Below are 20438 nucleotides of genomic sequence, written 5' to 3'. Positions count from 1 at the left end.
GCCGTGGAGAGCTGGTGAGGGGTACTGAGGCCAGAGGTGAGCCCCCTCCTCTTGTTGCTGAGCCCTCATTATGTACCCCCTCTCTCTTCTACTCTGCCCCCCCCCCCCAATAAATCCACAAGGGCCTGCCTTCATGAAGTTACATTCCTTCTGACAAGCAGAAGCTAAACAAGTAACAAACGAGTGACATCCTCTGTTGTTGTTGTTGTTGTTGTTTTAAAGATCTCCCTGGCTGCTGGGTAGGAAGTGGGTCGTGCCTGGGGGAAGGGGCAAGAGGACACAGGGAGGCCACTCAGCAGTAGGCCAGGGCAGCAGGCCAGGCAGGACTAGGGCGGTAGTAGACACGGTGAGAAGTCAGAAGGAGATCTAATTTGGAGGTAAGGCCAACTGGACCAGCTGATGAATTTGGCATAGGGGTGAGGCAAAGGAACCAAGGATGCGTCTTGGCCTGACCTGGGCCAGCTGTTCCATTAGCTGGCTTAGGTAAGACAGGGAGAGGGAAAGAGTTTTGCTCTGGCCACATCAGGTGGAGAGATCTGTTAGACCTTTCAGTGAGAAGATCTACAACTTCCTAGTGATCACCCAGCACTCTGCTAGATCTGGGCTGCGGGTGCAGGAGCAGAGGGGATGGTCCCAGGGGGTAGGCTGCCCAGGAATTCACTGCCTGGATCAGGGCAACCCAGACCCCTCTGGACGCCCAACCCCCACCCCCAGGCGACTTACTCTGGCCTCATACATTCATTCCCCTGACACACGCAACACATGTTCATTGAGCACCGTGGTGGATATTTTCCATTTGCCCCTGAAAGGCACAGTTTCTGGTGTCGTCAAACTGGACAACATGTCCTTTTCTGCGGTTCCATTTAGTATTCCAACTTTTGAAGAAACATGAAAGCCAGCTGAATGAACAGATGGATAATAAAACATAATGAATAAGGCCCACGAGGCTGGGCTCCAGTAACCTGGGCCAGCGGGAGGACAGGTGAACTCAGAACCTTTTTATCCTGTGTCTCCGCTCCTCAGGCCACCATGGCCCTCTACTGCGAGGCCCTCTGCTGCGAGGTGCTGTCATGCCTCTGATGGAGCCCTGCTCAGAAGCCTTAGGCTTGACCCAAACTCCTTTGCATGGCTTTCCCACGGTGGCCTCAGCAGCATTCCCAGCCTGCCCCTGCCCTGACTGCCACTGACCTGTCCCTACACTGTCCCAGAGGGCTGTTTCCAGAGCCTGGGGCTGGCCAGCCCCCTTTCCTGGCGTCTTGGCAGATAGTCTGCTGTTCCTTGCCGCGTCCCCACCCCCCAACCATGTCCTCCAGGCTGTCATTGTTGCAGAGACCCAGCTCAGAGCCGCAGCCCTCTGAACTTTCCTTCCCTGGAAGGCACCCCCTCCTAGCCCCAACATGAATCCCAGCCTTGCTCCCCATGCTTCTTCTACACTCATCCTTCCCAGAAAGGAAACCCAGGTCCCCCCAGGAGGCACTGCTGACCTGTGTCTGGGAAGCGAGATTTCTTCAGTCACAAGGTATGGAGGAGGCAGGAAGCTGTGTCCTGTGGCCCACCAGGCTGTGTGTGCAGTACAAGCTTCTCACTTGATCCTCGAGGGCTCCGCCTGGGTCTAACTCACCTTCGTGCCTCCTGCTCACTTGGCCCAGCCCCACTTGTGCAGGATGGTCAAGGGGCCAACTCCTGGTGCTTTGGTTTTGTAGCTCGAGGCCCATAGCTGAGGGCAGGTGATGCTACGAACCCTCATGGTCTGAAGCCCTGAAGCCGTGCTCTTCAGCAGGCCTGGTATAGAGTTAGGGCGAAGGCATCACCAGGAACTAGTTAGAAATTCAGCCTCTTGGGTCTTTATCCAAGACCCATAGAATCAGACACCTACATTTTAACAAGTGTCTCCCGGGTACTCATGTGCACAGTCAAGGATGAGGACTAGTCACATCCACGTGAGACCTTAATAAAAGATAGAAAAACAGTGCCAATAGCTGCCACCCCATCCGGCGAAGGAAGAGCTTCAAAGTTCAGAAAGGTGTACAGTTACAGGAAACAGAAAGGACTCTAGCTGTGTTTGGTTGAAGAGGATTTGTTATTGGAGATTAGGTGTTTACAACGCTGTCGGAGGGGCCCAGAACATCCCTGCAGACCCTCTAGGGAACTGTGCTTTTGTCCCATCAGGAAGGCTGGGCTTTCAGAGCGAGTGTGGGCCTGGGGGCCTCAGATCCCTGTCTCTCCTTGACCCCAGGGTGGGGACACTGCCACTGCCCCTGCCACCACCAGCTCTCGACACCAGCAGAACTGGAAGAAACCCAATATCTCGACTCAGCCAAATCAGCGGGATGGGGTTGATCTCTTCTTCCTTCCAAATCTTCTGCGTAGTGAGACCTTACATAGGGCCAGGACTGCTTTGGGCTTTGAAGTCAAGTGATGGGGGGAAGGCTGGCAGGGCTCAGGGTGCCTATGGAAGAGGACTAGAGAAGCATGCCTAGCTGCGGGAAAGCGGTGAGCCTGCTCCACGCCACCTCTAAGGCAAGATGGTTCTACGAGAGAGTTTTGGGGAGCAAAGTATTGATGGCACCTCTGGGAGCTTGGGTAGAACATTCGGGCACAGACAATGGTGCCTGCCTCTGCTTCTGGCCTGGAGGAGCCGGGAGGTGGGAGACTGGTGCAGGAGGGCTAGGGTAGGGCCAGGGTTGGGTAAGCCATGCTGCTGGCATTGGGTGGGGCCAGGGTCAGTGGGGCATCCCCAAGGTTTCTGTGGCTCAGTGGACACTGAGGAAGGAGCCCCATTCTGTCCGCCTTCCCACCCTACCCCATGCTTGGGAGGGTAGTGTCAGAGTCTGGAGACGGAAGGGGAGAAGCTCTGGACAGCCACAAGATCGAAGTTTCATTATGGGTTTGGCTGGGCTTTGGATCCCTGAAAGACAGTGGTAACCATCAAAATGGGACTTATTCTTACAGTTTAACAGGTGATGGGGTTGAAGGAGTGCACCTGCTGTGACAAGCACTGGGTGATGGATGGGAGTGCTGAATCCCTATAGTGTACACCTGACATTCGTATTACACTGTATGTGAACCAGAAAAAAAAAATTCAAAGAAATTTTAAGAAGTACCCACAGAGCCTTGGAATCTTCCTGGGATGGAGGCTCAGGGGTGTTGAGAGGCGGGTCTCACAGGGTTGATTTGAGGCAGCGAGGAGAGGAAGAGAACCGGATCCTGTTAGACTCCATCCAGGATCTGTGCCTGGACTTGCCCCTCATCGAGGGGCTGTTGGAGCTAGCTGCGTCCTTGGGGGACCTGGGGGGTGAGTGGGCCTGCACGCTGCGTGTGGTGTCCTGGAGGCCCCGGGCCCACGCGGTGACCCAGTTTTCTGCCTCCGTCAGAGCCGAGTGAGCTCTGATTATAGGGGGTGTGAGGGCTCTAAATGACTGCAAAGTACGTTTCAATCAGATAGAAAATAGGTGAGAAATGCATTTCCGTTAATGCTCCAATTATCCCAATCCTGACAGGACCCAAAAAAAAAAAAAAAAAAAAAAAAGCCCTGCTCCCTGGGACGTGCTGTCAGGATCCCCTGATTGTCCCGGCCTGCCTGGAAGCAGCTTTGTCCTCGGCTCACACAGCGAGGGGCTGCAGAGCCGTCCTGGCGGTCCTTGCTGTGGCCGAGCCCCATCTTCGAGGGCCTGGGAAGCAAAGCCCAAGGAGGGAGCCCCCCTGCCCCTTGGTGTAGGGTCTGCCCAGGGTGCACCTGTTCCTGCATGTCTGTGCAGACCCCTGACCCCGGCCCCTTCTGTGAGACCCTCCCTGCTGCTTCTCAGCTCTCTTCCACCCAGAAATAGGACTTCTGCCTCCCGGGCCTCTCTTGGATGGGCCCTGCCAACAGTTCTGATTGCTGCTGTCCTCCATCAGGTTCTCATCTCATTTCCAGGGGGAGAGCCCATTCGTTGCCTCTACCAGCTTCCAGTGGCCCCAGGTGGTCCCTGGCTGTGGCCACATCCTCTCTAGTCTCTGCCTCTGTGCTCGCACAGCCTTCCCTCTTCTGTCTGTGGTGCAGTCAGAGTCGTCTTCCATTTTATAAGGATACCTGTGATCTCGCTCAGGGCCCATCGGGATCGTCAAGGTCATCTCCCCATGTTGAGATCCTTAAGCACAATCTGCAAGGACCTGATTTGCATTGAGGTTGACATGTACAGGTTTCAGGCTTAAGACCTGAGATCTCTGGGGACCATGCTTCGGCCCGAGAGAGCCTCCCTACCTCACATTATGTTTTGAGCTGTGTGCAATTTACTGCACATACTGTGTCATCTCTGTCCTCTGCTTTTCGTTCATGCCATCCTCTGCTAGAAACAGGCCCTTTCGCCCCTCACCCCCAGCATCTGCCTTCTCATACTCTTATTTTCAGCTCAGATGTCACCTCCTCTAGGAAGTGTTCCTTGAACTATCACACATGTTCTTGCATGTGTGTGCATCCATGCATGCACACACACACACACACACACACACACACACAAGTGCCCCTGTTCTGTGGTAGTACTGGTGGTATTACAATAGACTTTTCCAGAATTTGTCTCTCCCCACATTAGCCTCTAAGCTGCTTAGGGCAGCAACCAGGTTTCACACATATTGTATCTGAGTGTTGATAGATTTTCGAGGAAGGAGGGAGGGAAGAAAGACCCCTGAGGGATAGACTCTTGAGTCATTTGGCTTTTTAATTTAATTTTTGGCTGCAAATTTTTAACAATCTGGCTTAATCTACAGTTGAGTGGATTTAAGGGAGTAGGAGGACAGGTGATTGGCTCCTACAGAACATTTTCTGATTAAAATCACGGGAAAAAAAAGCTTTTGAAAAGTAATGCTAATGATGGCTGCAAGAAGGCACCTGCATTCACCATTGTGTTCCCAGCCGGGTCCCCACAGCGTGCAGTGTGAGGGGGGCAGGGGCACCCTGCATGAGCACCCGCTGTGCAGCATGCGGTACACGGTTATCTTAGCAAATGTCCCTAACAGCCCTCTGAGGGTGAGAAGCTGAGGTTCAGACAGATGCAGAGATGGTCTCTAAGGGCTAAGCCCTTCCCACCTCAGCAGGCTAGAAGGGATGGGCAGCCGGGGGAGCCCTGGAGAAGGCACAGGGTTGGGGCAGAAGAGCTAATTGCCTTTCTAGGACACACAGGTAGACCTTCGTCACACCCCTGAAGCTTTCCCCCAATGCGGTCACGTGTGTCAAGGCCTTGGCTTTCCTCCCGGCCACACATGAGCTGCAGGCTCCTGGGAGGCCAAGGCCGCATCCCACTCAACCCCCTCTTTGACTCAAGGGGTAAACCGAAGTCTGACGGGGGACGGAGAGCGTGACCCGACAGCCTGTGTGTGGAGTCTTTGCTCAACTGGGTCTAGACGACATTTGTTCTGCTGGCCAGGGACCCTGGACACTATGCTGCCCCTGAGTTGACATTTTGTTTCTGTTCGATGGGATTACGCAAATCCAAATGGTTAAGCTGCCATTGGGTGCTATGGAAACGGAGCGCCCTGCTTTGTCTGCCCCCTCCTTCCAGCCAAGCAACAGAGGCCAGCTTCTCTGGCGAGACTCATGCTAAATCGCAGAGCATGTGCACAATTTAATTTGGACCTGGGCAGGCAGAGGGGAGAAGCCAGATTAATTACCAGAACAAATTTCCAAGCCAAGTCAGATGTCTTCCCCCAAACACTGGACCACCAGCAGGATGGGGGTGGGGTGGGCATTACAGGGTCTTTTCAAGTATCTATTAAAAATGTTATGTGCATACTTTAGCAGATAATTTATATAATGCCCAACTCTGCAGGTTCTATACCTTTTTTTTTTTTTTTACAAACCAGTCCTTCATTTTGATTTTTATTCTATTTTAGTTGGCTCATTCAAGATTTTTTTTTTTTTAAGATTTATTTATTCATGAGAGACATAGAGAGAGGCAGAGACACAGGCAGAGGAAGAAGCAGGCTCCCCACAGGGAGTCTGATATGGGGCTTGATCCTGGATCCTGGGATCAGGCCCTGAGCCAAAGGCAGACGCTCAACTGCTGAGTCACCCAGGCGTCCCTTAGTTGGCTTGTTCATTAATCTGTATAGGCACCAATGTGTACATGGCACCCCATCATAAGGATGGAAAAGGTAAAAAGTGAAGTCTTTTTTCCATCTGTTTCTCAGATACTGTTTCCCTCCCTGCTGAGATGCTACCATTTTGGGGTATGTCTTTTCAGACACTCAACACATATATTTATGTACCCATACCCTGTCCTTTTGTTCAAAAATGAGTAACTGTACTATGCACATTGTCCCCCTCCACACCCCTTTATTTTTCACTTAGCAATACATGTTGGCCTGTTTCAGGGCTAGTATTTCATTATATGGATGCGTCCTGATGTCTTTAGCTGGCCCGCCACTGATGGGACATTGAGGCTGCTGTATCTTGCCATTACTCACAGCGCTTCAGAGTCTAAGCTGCGCTGTCCAATATAGTTGCCACCAGCAATGTCTTCCTAGTCACATTTCTATTAATTTGAGTCAAATAAAACTTAAAATCCAGCTCCTCAGTCATGCTGGCCACATCAGTGCTGGAGAGCTGCGTGGGGCTGGTGTCTCACAAGCCAGTGGTAAGGATATGGAGCATTTCCAGGGTACAGGGAGTTCTCTGGGATAGCGCCGTCCTGTAGGGTGAATTCCTAGAAGGGCATTCTGAAGCCAGAGGTCTATATATCTTAAGAGTTGACAGACACTGCTGAACCTCCCTCTGAAGAGGCTCTAGCTATTTCTCTTCCCTGCAATCAAAGCTCAGAGAGGAACAGCACGTTTTATTTCCGAACGACTGTATGCACTGCGGGGGGAAGAAATGTTCCCTGTGTGCTGCTTGCAAGGACATTGTGTTTTGTTGGTGGTGACCAGTTGAACATCGCTGTCCCCAGCTTAACAGGGGGCGCGCCCATCACCGGGAGCCCCACATGGGCGGTCTCCCTGAGGCCTGGCTTCCTGCCCCCTTGTTAAGGGCTGCCTCTCCCCAGATCTAAGCCACCTCCATCTGCTCCTTGAGGTCCAGAGCACCTCCACGCCCTGGATCTGGACCCACTATGTCTCAGGGAAGAGTGCTGGCATCCTGGCACATTCCCTGTCTCCGTGACACAGCCTTTATTGGAAGACTCAGCCTCCTTCCTCGCCTCCCACTCTCTCCTAGCTCTTCTCTCTTTGGCAGGTGGTGACCTCTGCATCGCCAAATCCAGGTGGTGTTGCCCTGTCCTCATCTTGCCAGAGCTCTTAGCCACAGCCTGCACTTTGTCCCTTGGCTTCTGAGATGCCACGCCTGCTGCCTCTTTGATCATTTCATCCCTGCCTCCTTTGCAGCCTCCTCGTCCTCCAGCAGTTACAATCGGCCTCTTGTTTTCCTCCTTCTCTACCTTTTTTTCCTGGGCAGTCTCACTGCCACCATGGCTTTGATTAGCATCATGTGGGGAATAACGGTCATGCAGTTTAATTCCCATTTTCCGGTTACTAGTAAGACTGAGCATCTTTTCATGGTTTCTGGCCTTTGTAGTCCTTATGAAAGCAGGTTAGAAGCAGAGCAGACTGGGACCCAGGTTCCCGTGCAGACCAGGGCTATGGCCCTGACTTCCCTTTGTGGCCTCAGCAGTGAAGACTGACAGCTTTCTTTGTCTACAGCTCATAGTTTCTCGCCTTGAACCTGAGATTTACTCACACTCAGTTTTAGATGACAACATACCCAACTTCATCACCTGTAAAGGAGTGAGCTTTAGAGTCCCCACCGCTCAGGTTCCTTCTACAGCCTTCTGTGCGCCCACTTCCCCTTCTTCGCACCTGTTGAACCTGCTCTTTATTCTTGTGTTTGACTCCTTCCTCTTCTCTCACCCTCCGGTCAGCTCTTCCCTCCATTTGTCTTCCTATCTGGTTTGAACCCTATGACCCCCCAGAGCAACCAACCTGTACCTGGTAACCCGATGAGCTCTTACCTCCTTAACTCGGGCCTGGTTGCTTTGCCAGTTTCCAATCCTAAGGATGCTGATCCAGTTGCTTCTGCCTGCCATCTTCTCTTAAGGGACACAAGCCTTCCCTTGCATCCCTTAAACAGAGGGGCCATTCATACCTCTTTTCTGGAACTTCTTTTTTTCTAATTTGGCCCTGTGTCTGTCTAGCTTCCTTAGACTGTGAACTGCATACAGGACAGTCATGCCAGTGGCATCTCTGTTCCCCCAGGGCCCAATCTGTTTGTGCAAAATAACCTATGTTTGCCTAATTTGGTTGAACAGAAAATTTCTGCCTTGGCAGTGACTGCTCCCAATCACTTGGCGCTGATACTCCTCAGATTTAAAAAGCAAGATATTTATCGGGTACAGGAAAAAATGCATAGAGAGAAATGATAAAGGGGCCCAAGTGGATGGTATATATGCATTCTTTTGAATGGACATGTCAGGGTGAGGTTGCAGGCAGAGGTGTCTGGAGAATGGCTTTTCCTCAAGTGCAGTGGGATTCTGCTAGCATTCAGGGGCTCTCATGTCAAGCAGGCTCATTTTGGTGGTGATGATACATCTTGGTGTCTGGTGATGACCTTGGCTCAAAGATGGGAAAACATTGCATCTATGCAGAAAGGAAAGAAGTTGTACTTGTCTTTGCCTGCGTAGAGGCTTCCCTGATGTAACCAGTCCTGGGCCAGCAGCTCTGAGCCTGTAGGAACAAACCTGTGAATGCACTCATAGAAATAATCCGAGGGCCTGCTGCCTGGAAGCGAGGGAGTGTCTCACACAAGCTGATGCCAATACTCTGCTTGTGCAACTACTTGGGACCCACTGCCCAGCTCTGCCCCTTTCCGTCTCTGCCTGGGGGAAGTGCAAGCATGCAGCCCACCTGTGTTCTCAGGACTACCAGGAGGCCTGTTGCTGAGAAGGGTTTGTGGCAGCAGGGGGCGGGGTGGCCAGCGTTTGAAGTCAATGCTACCTGCCTTAATTGGTCAGGCTTCAGTGAATGTGCCTTAGTCTTCCCTAGGAGGGGCCGAGTCTTTGAGAGGCCAAGACCTAATGAAGAGAGCACGGCCTTCGTTGGCCTCCCTGGGCCTGGACACAGCAGCATGCCCTGAGAGCTCGCAGTAACAGTGCACATTCTCCTGCACACCTTGACCACCGGCTCTGGTGGTAGCACCAGGCATCCGTTTCTGGGCCCAACACCATTGATCTTGTATGGCTCCCAGTGTCCTCTCTGTGCTTGAGCATTATCTTCCATTTCAAAGCCCTTCTGTAAATAAAAGCATGTGTTGTTGTTTTTTTAATTTTAAATGTTATTTCATTTGAAGTCATTATTTAATTTTTGTACAGTTTCTTTGAAGGCTTTTTTTAAAAAAAATTTAAATTCAATTTGCCAACAAATAGTATAACACCCAGTGCTCATCACATGCCCTCCTTAATGCCCATCACCCGGTTACACCATCTCCCCACCCCCTTCCCCTTCTGCAACCCTTTGTTTGTTTCCCAGACTTAGGAGTGTCTCATGGTTTGATAAGTTTTCTGATGCTACAGCGTATGGAGGATTTCACTTCAGGAAGAACAAAGACCACCATTCTAACCACACCAGCCTGCTCCCCTCCCTTCTTGCTTCTGGTTGGGCTCAGCCCCTGGGACGCCCCGCAGGGGATCAGAGAGTGGGTGGGCACAGTCAAGGCGTTTCCTTCCTTTCTGGGCCAGGCCTGGGTTTTGGCAGAGGCTGTGCTCCTCGCAGCCAGGTTCTGGGAACCTCCTTACCTTGGCCCTGCCAGCCTCGGGTGGGAATGGCTTCCTGTTCCTAATCCTTGAGCACTCCAGCACCTTTGTTTTCTCACCCCTGCCCACACCTCTGTAAAGAGCCCTCCTTCAACTTCTCTTCAAAACCTTTCCAGCCATCTGTCTCTTGCTGGGGCCCTGCTGGATAATCTGTCCAGGTGTCCTCTGTCCAACCAAGTAAAGGCTAAACCCTATCAAATCCTGGAGTGGTTCTTAGGAGCTGTGTGAGCGCTCGTGTTTTTTCGCGAATAACATTTACATGTAGTAAGACACAGGGCTCCTTCTAGCCTTGGCCTTGACCCGACAGGCCTCCAAGTGGGTTTTTTCAGTCAAGGGTCACAAGGAAACCTTCGCAGCTCCTGCTGAAAGAAGAGAGGGCAGCAGGGAGATATTTTTCCTCTTAAATTTGTGCCCCAGGGCAGTCCCGGTGGCACAGCGGTTTGGTGCGGCCTGCAATCCAGGGTGTGATCCTGGAGACCCGGGATCGAGTCCCATATCGGGCTCCCTGCGTGGAGCCTGCTTCTCCCTCTGCCTGTGTCTCTGCCTGTCTTTGATGAATAAATAAATAAAATCTTTAAAAAATAAATAAATTTGTGCCCCGGATGTGGTCTTTTCTGCCTCCAGCCCTGCATGACAGTGGTTTCCCCGTTCAAGAGGCGCCTGTGCATGAAGTCCCTGGGGTCCAGGCCTATGGCCTCTGTGTTCAGCAGGGCCCTTCCTTCGGCTGGCTCCCAAGTGAGGAACGATGCTTCTCTGGACGCGTGCTGCTCCTTCCCCTTGGCCATGCTCTCCACCCTGGCCCTCTCTGCCCATGGAGCCGGCGTCCCTCCCGTTGGGTCTCTAGAACCCCAGCCTCCCGCTCCCATTTGGTGTGTGTGTGGGGGGGGGGGCTCAGAGCTGATGGGTGAGCAGCCAGTTCTGCCTGGAGCTCCTGCTTTTGTCCTCACTATCCGGGCTCCACACTATCTATTGCTCCTGCCCATTCCTCCATCCACTCTATTTTCTAGAAAAGCCCATTTTATACTCCTCTCCTTCCTCCCTCCAGGGTCCCTGGGTCTTGGGTGCTGGGAATGTGGAGGAAGGGCCTCAGCGTGTGTCAGGTGACGTCACCGCAGGGGAGTGCAGGTAGGCCTCTCACACCGCTGGGAACTTTAACTAGGCTCACTAATTTTAACTAGGCCTATTGACGGTGGAATTTCTACAACCAGAATACTCTAGAGGGAGGAGGCAAGAAGTTCTCAATCTGGGGCCCAAAAGGAAACACCTGGAAGCAGTGAGGAAGCTGCCTAGTAAACAGCGACTCATGTCTACATTTCCCCCGTGTCTGGGGTCTCCCCTCCATCCAGTCACCTTCTCACTTTTGGAAGGCAGCCTGGATTGCTGTTTGCAACTCTTCAAGCAAAAACAATCACAAATTACTTCAGGTGGCAGAGATATTTTTATTTTTGCAGAGCAGAGGCAGCATTTATTGGCTATGGAGTCTAAGTGGCAGCTGTCCTGGAGCTCCTCTCGAGTCCCTTCTGGACACTGGTCTCCAGTCGGAGGAGCAAGCAAGGCCGCCACGCTAGGGGGCAAGGCTCCCCCTTACTCCCTGAGAGGTCTCCAGCAAGCCCTCCACTGGAGACAGCTCTGACAGGGTGCCTTCTACGAGGTCCAGCTGGAGGTAGGACTTGAGGACAGGTTCAGGGGCAGGCTTCCTTTCCATCACAGCCTCCGAGCCTTCCTGGGGCGGCAGCCATTGTGCGGGATAGGAGTGTTGTCTGTGATGGAGATCACCTCCAGGCCCCCCATGGTCAGTCCCTTGATGGCAGACTGGAAGGAGCAGAAGAACAGCAGAATGCCGTGGTCCCACACACGATGACCCAGCATGTCCAGGCAGGGCTCGGAGGGGCATCGGGGGGCTGTGATACCTACAATTCTAACTGTTCTCTCACAACAGACACCCAACCGAACCAAACCCTTCACCGTGTCCTCACCACTGTCAATTTCTCTAGAAACACCTGACACTTCCCACCTCGTGCTTTACCATCTGAAAACCGAGATTACCTATGAACTCCTACACACCTACCTTAAGCATTATGCTTCTGTAGTGTCGTCTGTCTGGAATGTACCCTCCCTCCCCACATACCTGGCTAATGCCTCACTATTCTTGAAAGTCAGTACAGATATGTCACCTCTTTGGGGATATACCCAGTGGGCTCCCAGCACCTTGGGCGCAAGCTTTACCACTGTACCCACGAGTCTGTGCTAAGGGACCTGCCTGTGACAACCCCCCCCATGGAGCACCTTTCTATGCCCAGTGCCTGGCACACAGCAGGCACTCAATATGGGTCTGATGAATTAAACTCGATGACCTAGACTTGCTTTTGAGAAGCTCTGTAGGTTAGAAGACCAGAAAGAAACTCCAGCCATCCTGGAAATCCGCCAGAGGCTTCTTCCATTCTCGACTCTATGCTCAAGCCCGCTTCTCTCACTAAAGAAGCACACTCACTGCAGAGACTCCTGGCTACTTACCAAGCGCCCTGGCCCCAGGCCCTTCACCACCACTCGGATGTGGGTCACGCCCTTCCCCGTAGCTTTCTGGAGAGGAGAGGTGAGTGGTTAGTGCTCTAGAAAGAGAATTGCTACAGCCAAACTCTCTTGCTGCTACCATTTGGAGCAAGAGGGTTACGAGTTCTGGGGGAAAGGCACCCACACACGTAAACAGGCAGAAAACAGGGAAGGAAGCAAAGGACACATGGTCACAGTGCAGGGCAGACATCAGCAGAGAGCACAGAATGCGTCAGATTCTAGATTTATAGTCAACTGTGATCCTGGTTAACCCAGGGCGGCACTGCCACCTGATGGAGATTTCTAAATATCACTCACCTTTTCCTCAGTAAGTGCAGAATTTTAAGGCTGAGCCTAAATAACCCATTGAAAAAGTTATCGTTTTCAGGTGTTTTAAATTTTAAGTGTTATTTAATATTTTCTCTCTTGATTATAAAATAGTTCGTTATAGAAAGTCTGGAAAACACACAAAGTCACTCAACGTGCCATGCAGAAGCCACTATTAACACTGACCTTCTAACTGTATACAATCTGTATTGTACACTGACGATCATTAATACATGGCAAATAATATGTTGGGGCATCGAGCTTTATTTGAAGGCCAAGGTTTTCCCTCAGGAAATACTTCTTGTTTGGCAGAGTGTGCACCTTTGTGAGGCTGGTGCTATGGTAGACAGCACGCAGGCCGCGATCCCAGACCAATGACTGAGCAAGTCACACTCTGGACTTTAACTGGCTCTTAAAGACATGGGTAATACTAAGCATCTTCTGAGGATTTAAGGTAACGAATGTAAAGTGTCTGGTGTACAGCAGACGGTCAATAGGAGCATATTGCCAATGTGCTTCTAGAAAGGTCCGCAACAGTTCACAATGAAATTGGTATTGCTTGAGAGAGAGAGAAAGCGACAGAGAGACCTCTTCAAACTGCCGCCAAGTGGAGTATCGAACAAGAGTTGTCCGACAGCATTGTTTCTGAATGACTTCAAGAACCTTCCTCACAGGGATCAGCCATGCAGAAAATGGAACCCATCATAGAGGGAGCCAGAAGGAACACACACTTACCACAGCGGCGGCTATGCCTGCTGTTTGTGCAGCAATGCCCGTGCCCTTCTTGGCGTTCCGGAATCCCTCCGTGCCACAGGAAGTGCGGGCAAGGGGCTGGTTAGCGGCAGAGACCACCTGGATCTGCGTGCTGAGGAGGCAGGGAAGTGCACAGGCTATGACCACTGGCCAGGGAAGTAAGGGCACTGAGCCAGGGCTGTATGAGCCCGCGGAAGATCAGCTGCTTTCCCTTTGAGCTTCTCAGATGAATGCTTTTTGAACTCCTACAGGAGGTGTCTAGAAAGGTCAGAACCATCCCCTAAACCTCATCAAAACCTGACATGTCAATCAATCTAAGGACTGCTCTGTTAATGGACCACATGTTTGTGTCACCCCAAATTCAAGTTGAAATCCTAACCCCAGGGATGCCTGGGTGGCTCAGTGGTTGAGCATCTGCCTTTGCTTCAGGTCATGATCCTGGGGTCCTAGAATCAAGTCCCACATCGGGCTCCCCGCAAGGTGTCTGCTTCTCCCTCTGCCTGTGTCTCTGCCTCTCTGTGTGTGTCTCTCATGAATAAATAAATAAAATCTTAAAAAAAAAAAAAAAAAAGAAATCCTAACCCCAAATGTGATTGTATTTGGAGGGGCCCATGGGAGGTGAGTAGGTCACAAGGGTGGAGCCCCCATGAGAGGAATTAATGCTCTTATTATAATAAGGATAGTGATTTAAAAAAAAAAATCCCACAAAACTGTTATCATACCTAACACAGTAAGCAGTATTACTATAGTGGATAATTTTAATGCTAAATGACACTGTTCCACCATCAAAAAACTTTTAAGTGACACTTCTTTTCTAGTCATCTCTGACTTTAAGAAATACTTAGACATGATTTTCATTACTCCTTGGCCACCATCGCTCCATCTTCTGGCCTGAAGAGCTCCCTGAGGCATCATGTAAGGAGAGAGGGAGAGGAGCAGCTAGGGGGAAGATAGGGGGTGGCCCCGGTTCCGGGCCATCTGCCTGTCGGCCTGGCTACAACTGCCCTTCCCCCCTAGCGGAGCTCCCAGGGTGTCCAGTGCAAACAGAAGCGTAAGAGAAATGCCTGTCCCTGATACAACTTCAACAGTGATCTACAGGGCTGGCCATAGGTGCTTCTACACACAGGGAACACTAACCTATGTCCTCGTTAGCCTGAAGAGGGGAGAAAAAGAAATCCAGGTGCTCTCATTTGGAGCTTCTCACATGAATGCTGGGTGAATCCTGTGGCATCTCAGCTGTGCCCCACACTCCATCCCCAACGAGCAATGGTTTCTTGTATGGTTCTCTGAATTGCCTCATGGGCAGGCTGTGACCAAAGATTGACCCCCTCCCCCGGCAGGGGCTGGTCTGCAAAATTGTCCCTGATGTCAGGATGGCTTCTGCTGTCAACACGCAGCTGGGGAGGCCCTCAGCACTCACGTGGAAGTCACACATTAAATCACAACTCTCTTTTAGCCCTACAAGGTTGGGGGTCAGTGCACAATGGCCCAGGGTAAGTGCTTCTTGCAGATTTACATTTTGGTAGGTTTGTTTGTCAATAAATCATATCCTCTTAAACCACTGCTCTCATGTTTATCTCACCCCCTCTGTTCCCCAGGATCTAGTAACACTTAGCACACTTTCTTAAATGTTCTCTGCAACTCCTGAGTGAAGCCAGGAGATACTAGTCCTAAGGCATGCAGAGAGAGCTGAACACTGTAACGTGCTCAACCTAGCTCACATTTCATGAAATCTGAATAAACTTTACGAAGACATGTTGTTTCCCAAAACAAGGAGGAGAGGCGCTGGGGGGCCTCTGCATTGACACTACCAAGAGGAATGAGGGCCCCTGGGTGTGCCCCCCCACCCCTCTCCACCGCCCATGAAGAGGAAAGAAGCCTCCTTAAAACCAGCCCAGGTGCTTCTGCCACTTACTTGTTGTAGGATGCTTTAATGTGTGCGATTGGGATCTCTTCGAATTTCTTTCCTGCCCACCTCAGAGGGCTCTCCTGTCCTGGAACTGGAGGGTAAATGCTGTAATTAAAGAAACACTTGAGGTAAAAACTCTACCCCGGATCTGCTCCTAGGGTAGCCACCCCAGTCCGCCTCAGTTCAAAGCCCAGTTGGCCATGCTGTGCTCTCTTTAATTCAAATACACACAGGTGTCCTTCAAGATTCCAGACACAAGTAAGCCTGCTGTTGCATCCTGCCTACATGCTCGGATCAGACCCGTGTTTGTATCCCCTAACACCTCCTGAAATTCAATGGACTCTAGTTTAGAAAATACTCTATTACAGGAGTGCAATCCTGCCCCGGAGCCCTACCTGTCTTCCCAGAGATAGATTTCAAAAACAAAACAGAAAATAACATAACGGTCTTCAAGGGTGTTCCTTCCTGCCCGGCCTGATCTGGAGACAATGCGACCCCTCAGCAGGCTGTGGGCTTCTCGACCTCCAAGCCAAGATGGAGAGTGGATGGGGCTCTGATTGGACATTAATGTTTAAAACTGAATCATTTCCCCATAGATCGTTTCCCCTACTGACTCCGGGATCTAAGAACTAAGCCTACTAAAGTCTGGATGTGCTAGTGTAATACCTTTATATACAGCAAGGTTTTTGTTTGTTTTTTTAAGTTTTATTTATTTTAATGAGAGACAGAGAGAGGCAGAGACACAGGCAGAGGGAGAAGCAGGCTGCCTGCAGGGAACCTGATGTGGGACTCGATCTCAGGACCCTGGGATCACGCCCTGAGCCAAAGGCCGATGCACAACCACTGAGCCATCCAGGTGACCCACGGCAAGAGTTTTGAACTTGAGAGGATTTGGAGCTTGAACCATTTAACTGAAGGCACGGAGATCAGGCCTTTAAGCTGACCAGGTCCAATGTGCAAAGGAACGAGTGGTTCACCCTGGGGCAGCCCAGACCAAGGAAAGACGAAGCCTTCTGGGCACTGGCCTGCTGCCTCTTCATATCTGTCCTCACAACCGGGAGAATAGAGAGGGGCCAGCATACATAGCGTCTCTTCGGAAGGGCCATGGATTGAAAACAGCCTCTGCTCTCCACTGCTGAAGGGCTGGAAGGGAAGGCTGACTCCCATCACAAGCTGCTCAGGCAAAGAAGTGCCACCAACCCTGACGGAGTGGCAGCCGCTGGAACCTGGGCCAGCTCAGCTGTAGTTCCGCTCCCAGATAAAGAAAGCCTGGCCTCACGGTCTGCACCCCACTTCCTAATTGTGGCTAGAGACCATTTTTTAAAAATGCAAATGCATGTAGAAAAATGTGGGATTATAGCTCCTGGCTCACTACTCCTGTCACAATTCTATGCATGGCTTCTGTAAGATCCTTCCAATCCCTTGGCTTCTGTTTCTTGACCTCCTTTTCTCCAACGATCCTGTGTCCTCTGGCATAGCCTGACTGCTTCCTCATGTGGTCACACCTGGCCTTTGTCATTGCCACGTCTGCACACCTCGTCATGACGTCAGGCTACCACCTCCAGGCACACCCCTGCTACCCTCACTCTAGGAACCCTTCTCCAAGCCCACTGATTCACTTTCCCTCACTGCCCCCAGACCTTTACTTCTCTCCTGGCCTCTAGTAAATTCCATGACCAATCATTATAATTGCTCCTTTTGCATACCTCTGCCTCTTACTTCATCGTCCCCTCCTGGCAAACTCTAACCATGGCTGAATCCATCTCTCCTGCCACTCTGAACCTGGGCATGCCCCTGCACAGCTGCCTACGGAAAAATCCATACCAATGTTGACTGGTCTCTATACGTATCGTGGTTTCTCAACTTCAACACTATTGACATTTTGGGTAAGAGAATTCTTTGTTGTGAGGGGCTGGCCTACGTGTTGTGAGGTGTTCAGCAGCATCCTCAGCCTCTACCCGCTAGTTGTCCCTCCGCTGTCCTAAGTTCTAACCAAAATGCCTTCAGATATTGTCAAAAGTCCTCCTGGAGGCCAAACTGCCTCAGCTGGGAACTACTGCTTTATTTTATGACTTGTAGCATCAAGTGGGCCCTCAGGACTGCCTGGCAACCCGCACTGTACACATGTCCCCAATTCAATTATTCTTCCACTCTCCTGGATGAGTACTTTAAACCGTCCTTTGTCTCCCTAAGCCTCCACCTCCTTCTCGTTTCCTCACAGCCAAATGATGACCTTTGGAGAGAAATACAAGCAATCAGAATTTCTTCTTTCTTCTACTACCAAACATCTGTGCCCACAATCTTTCCCTTCTCTCCTCTTATCATGCTCCACTTGTGTTAGCCTCTCAAGGACATCATTCCACCAATGTTTCTACCGCATGTCATTCCTGTCAGCAGAACATGCTGACATCCCCCAACCTAAAAACAAACCTCTTTATCCCAAAACCTCCCTGAACTCCTGCCCATTTCTCTACTCCCTCTCAAAGAATGGACTATACTTGATATTTCTGTCTTCTATTTTCCTCGAAACCACTCCAATCAGACTTTAGTCCTATTATTCCACCAAAAATACTCTAGGCAAGGTCACCAACCAACTCACTGTGTTAAATCAATCGAGCAGTTCTGTCATCAGCACAGTGACTTATTATATCAATAACATCTGGCACAGCTGATCTCTCCAGCCTTGAAACCACTCTAGGTTTTCTTACCACCTCTCAGGAGTTTCCCTCTTTGTCTCCTTTGCTAATTTTTCCTCATCTCCTAAATTTCTAAACACCAGAGTGCTCTAGGTTTCGGTCTTAGGACCTCTTCTCCTCTTTATCTACACTTACATTCTTGATGATCTCGCAGTCTTGTGGTTTTAAACGTCATCTACACGATGAATCTTTCAAGTGTGTGTGTGTGTCTCTAGCCCCCCTCAGTCCCCTGATCTCCCTTTCTAAAAGCCCACACTGTATCTCCATTAGATGTTAATTAAGCATCTCAAACTTAACCACCCAAAGCCAAACTCCTACAGTCTTCCCTACTTTCAGAAATGACAACTCCACCTTTCCAGCTGCTTAGGCCAAAGATTTTAGTGTTCCTTCTTCATTCTTCTCCTTTTCTCACACCTTACATGAACACATCTTGTTGGTCCCACTTTCTGTATGTTCTTGCCCCGAAAGCTGTCATCTTGACCCAAGCCACCATCATTCCCTGCCTGGATTATTTAAAAATTCTTCTAACCACTGAGAAGACTTCTCCCGGCTTCCATCCTTGCTTCTTGACAGTTCCATTATCAACATGGCAGCCAAAGGGACTCTTTAAAATGAAGCAACATCATTTCAGCCCTCTCTTCAAAATTCTCCCGTGGCTTCCCATCTCATTCAGAGTCAAAGCTGTTTTAAGTCCTTAGGAAGACCTACAAGCAGGTAGGGCTGCCTCCTCACAGATGGGCGGCACCACTCATCCCCTTCCCCCATCACCTGTTTTACTCGTCATGCCACACTGACCTTCTTGCTACTCCTCCCAATTGCTAGACACACTCTCACCATCTGTCGTACCCTCACGTTTTATGTGTTTTCTATTTACTGCCCCCTCCCACGAGAATTTGAGTCCTACGGGGACAGGGTTTCTTGAGTGTTTGGTCATTGATGTATCCTTAATGCCTTAAACAGTGCCTGACATTGCTGAACGACTATAACAGGATGTTGGCTTAAATTCCTTCAGCAGCTCCCCACCCCCCACTGCTTACAGTGGGAACAGTGTGAAAGCTGCAGGGTTACAGATGAGACCCTCAGCATTCTGATTCCTTCTCCTGTTGGCCTCTTGTGCCATCACACACACAAATGAATGTACTGTACCACATGCCTTTACACAGACTATTAGCGTTGCCTAAGATGACCCCTTCCCCATTGTCCAGCTGAACTCCAACTCCGTTCGGTTCTCAGCTCCACATTATCTTGCCGGCAGTCTTGGCTGATCTCCTCGGGAGTGAGACACTCATTCCTTCACCTCTCATCCACTACTGACCAGATTATGCTGCATATGTTTGCATGGCTGTCTTCCCCAGTAGCCTGTGACCTACTCGTGGGGTAGAACCATCTTCTGTACTTGCATTCCCAGCATCTAGCACAGCGCCTGGCACCAAAACGGTTGTGAATACACGCAGGGGTGGTGGCACTGATGGAAATGCAACGTGTCAGTCCCTAGGGTGGAGCACAAAACCCACCCTGCACCAACTCAATAACCTACACCACCGCGGGGCACCCCCAACTCCCATGTTGCAACCGAGACCCAGGGAAGGTTGTGAGTCAGCCGTGAGACCCCTCTCGGTGGGAAAAAGGTGATACTTCCGCTCATTCATTGATCAAAGTGTTCACAGAGCGTCTGCTGTGTGCCGAGGCTCATCGCATTTGACCCCCGCAACCTGTCTCGGCACCCTTTCCATCTGTCTATGAGAAAGCTGGGGCTCAGGGACTAATGTGCACAAGCTCCCAAAGACGTCAAGTGGCAGAGTTGGGAATGCACTGGTCCCCGGACTCTGCACCGCGACGCCGGTGTCCCGAGACGTAACTGGCCCTCACCTGAAGCCGCTGCGGCTGGGAGTCGAAGCCTCCGCCTTCTCCCCAGCCTCCTGCTTGGCCGCTTGGTTTTGCAGCTGCCGGGCGCCGGCGTGGACGGTGGAGGCTGGCGCCCCCGCCACGACCCTGAGGGGAGGGAAAGCTCAGTGAGGTCCAGGCCTAACGGCCACTGCAGTCCAAGCAGCTCAGGGGCACGCGCAGGAGCGCAGTCGCCGGGCGGGGATGGGGGGGCGGTGATCATTCTCACCTGGGCGTCGGGGACCAAGCCCACGACCGCAAGAGCCAAGACCTCGTCGTCCGTACCACCTGCATCACTGGAATTGGCCCCCGTCAGCCGCCGTCCGCGGCGACCGCGGCGCCAGCACCACGAGGGCTTGTGGGGGAGAGCGTACAAGGAAAGTCATCTCATTCCTCTTCATAAGGCCCACTAAAGATTTTTACTCCCATTCAAATGCTCTACGATAACTATCATTGCGAGTTCTCACCGATAGCTTCTTCCTTTTTCCCTAATCTTCTAACATGAAATCCTCGCCCACCCCTCCATATTGGAATGGTTCATTCTAG

At 51.1% G+C, this 20438-nt stretch overlaps 1 protein-coding gene across 1 annotated transcript; it reads right to left on the bottom strand.

The window, feature by feature from the left end:
- Positions 1–11192: 11192 nt before the first annotated feature.
- On the bottom strand, positions 11193–20411 carry MRPS11 (mitochondrial ribosomal protein S11). Its single transcript, XM_038532790.1, has 6 exons — positions 20122–20411; positions 19878–20000; positions 15319–15417; positions 13386–13515; positions 12288–12353; positions 11193–11585 (listed from the first exon to the last, which is right to left on the bottom strand). Exons 1-6 carry the CDS (start codon positions 20184–20186, stop codon positions 11478–11480), a joined length of 591 nt encoding a protein of 196 aa, XP_038388718.1. The 5' UTR covers positions 20187–20411; the 3' UTR covers positions 11193–11477.
- Positions 20412–20438: the final 27 nt, after the last annotated feature.

The sequence above is a fragment of the Canis lupus genome, chromosome 3, assembly GCF_011100685.1.
Source record: "Canis lupus familiaris isolate Mischka breed German Shepherd chromosome 3, alternate assembly UU_Cfam_GSD_1.0, whole genome shotgun sequence".
Taxonomy (NCBI): Eukaryota; Metazoa; Chordata; class Mammalia; order Carnivora; family Canidae; genus Canis; species Canis lupus.
Note: the sequence above shows the minus strand (reverse complement) of the source record. Positions and strands in the feature narration are given on the sequence as shown.

Coding starts and splice junctions, on each gene's coding strand:
- MRPS11 (XM_038532790.1), bottom strand. CDS start 20,186: ATGCAGGTGGTACGGACGACGAGGTCTTGGCTCTTGCGGTCGTGGGCT. Junction 13,516..15,318: donor ATTAAAGCATCCTACAACAA/GTAAGTGGCAGA, acceptor CTGCCTCCTCAG/CACGCAGATCCAGGTGGTCT. Junction 12,354..13,385: donor CAGGCATAGCCGCCGCTGTG/GTAAGTGTGTGT, acceptor TCTCCTCTCCAG/AAAGCTACGGGGAAGGGCGT.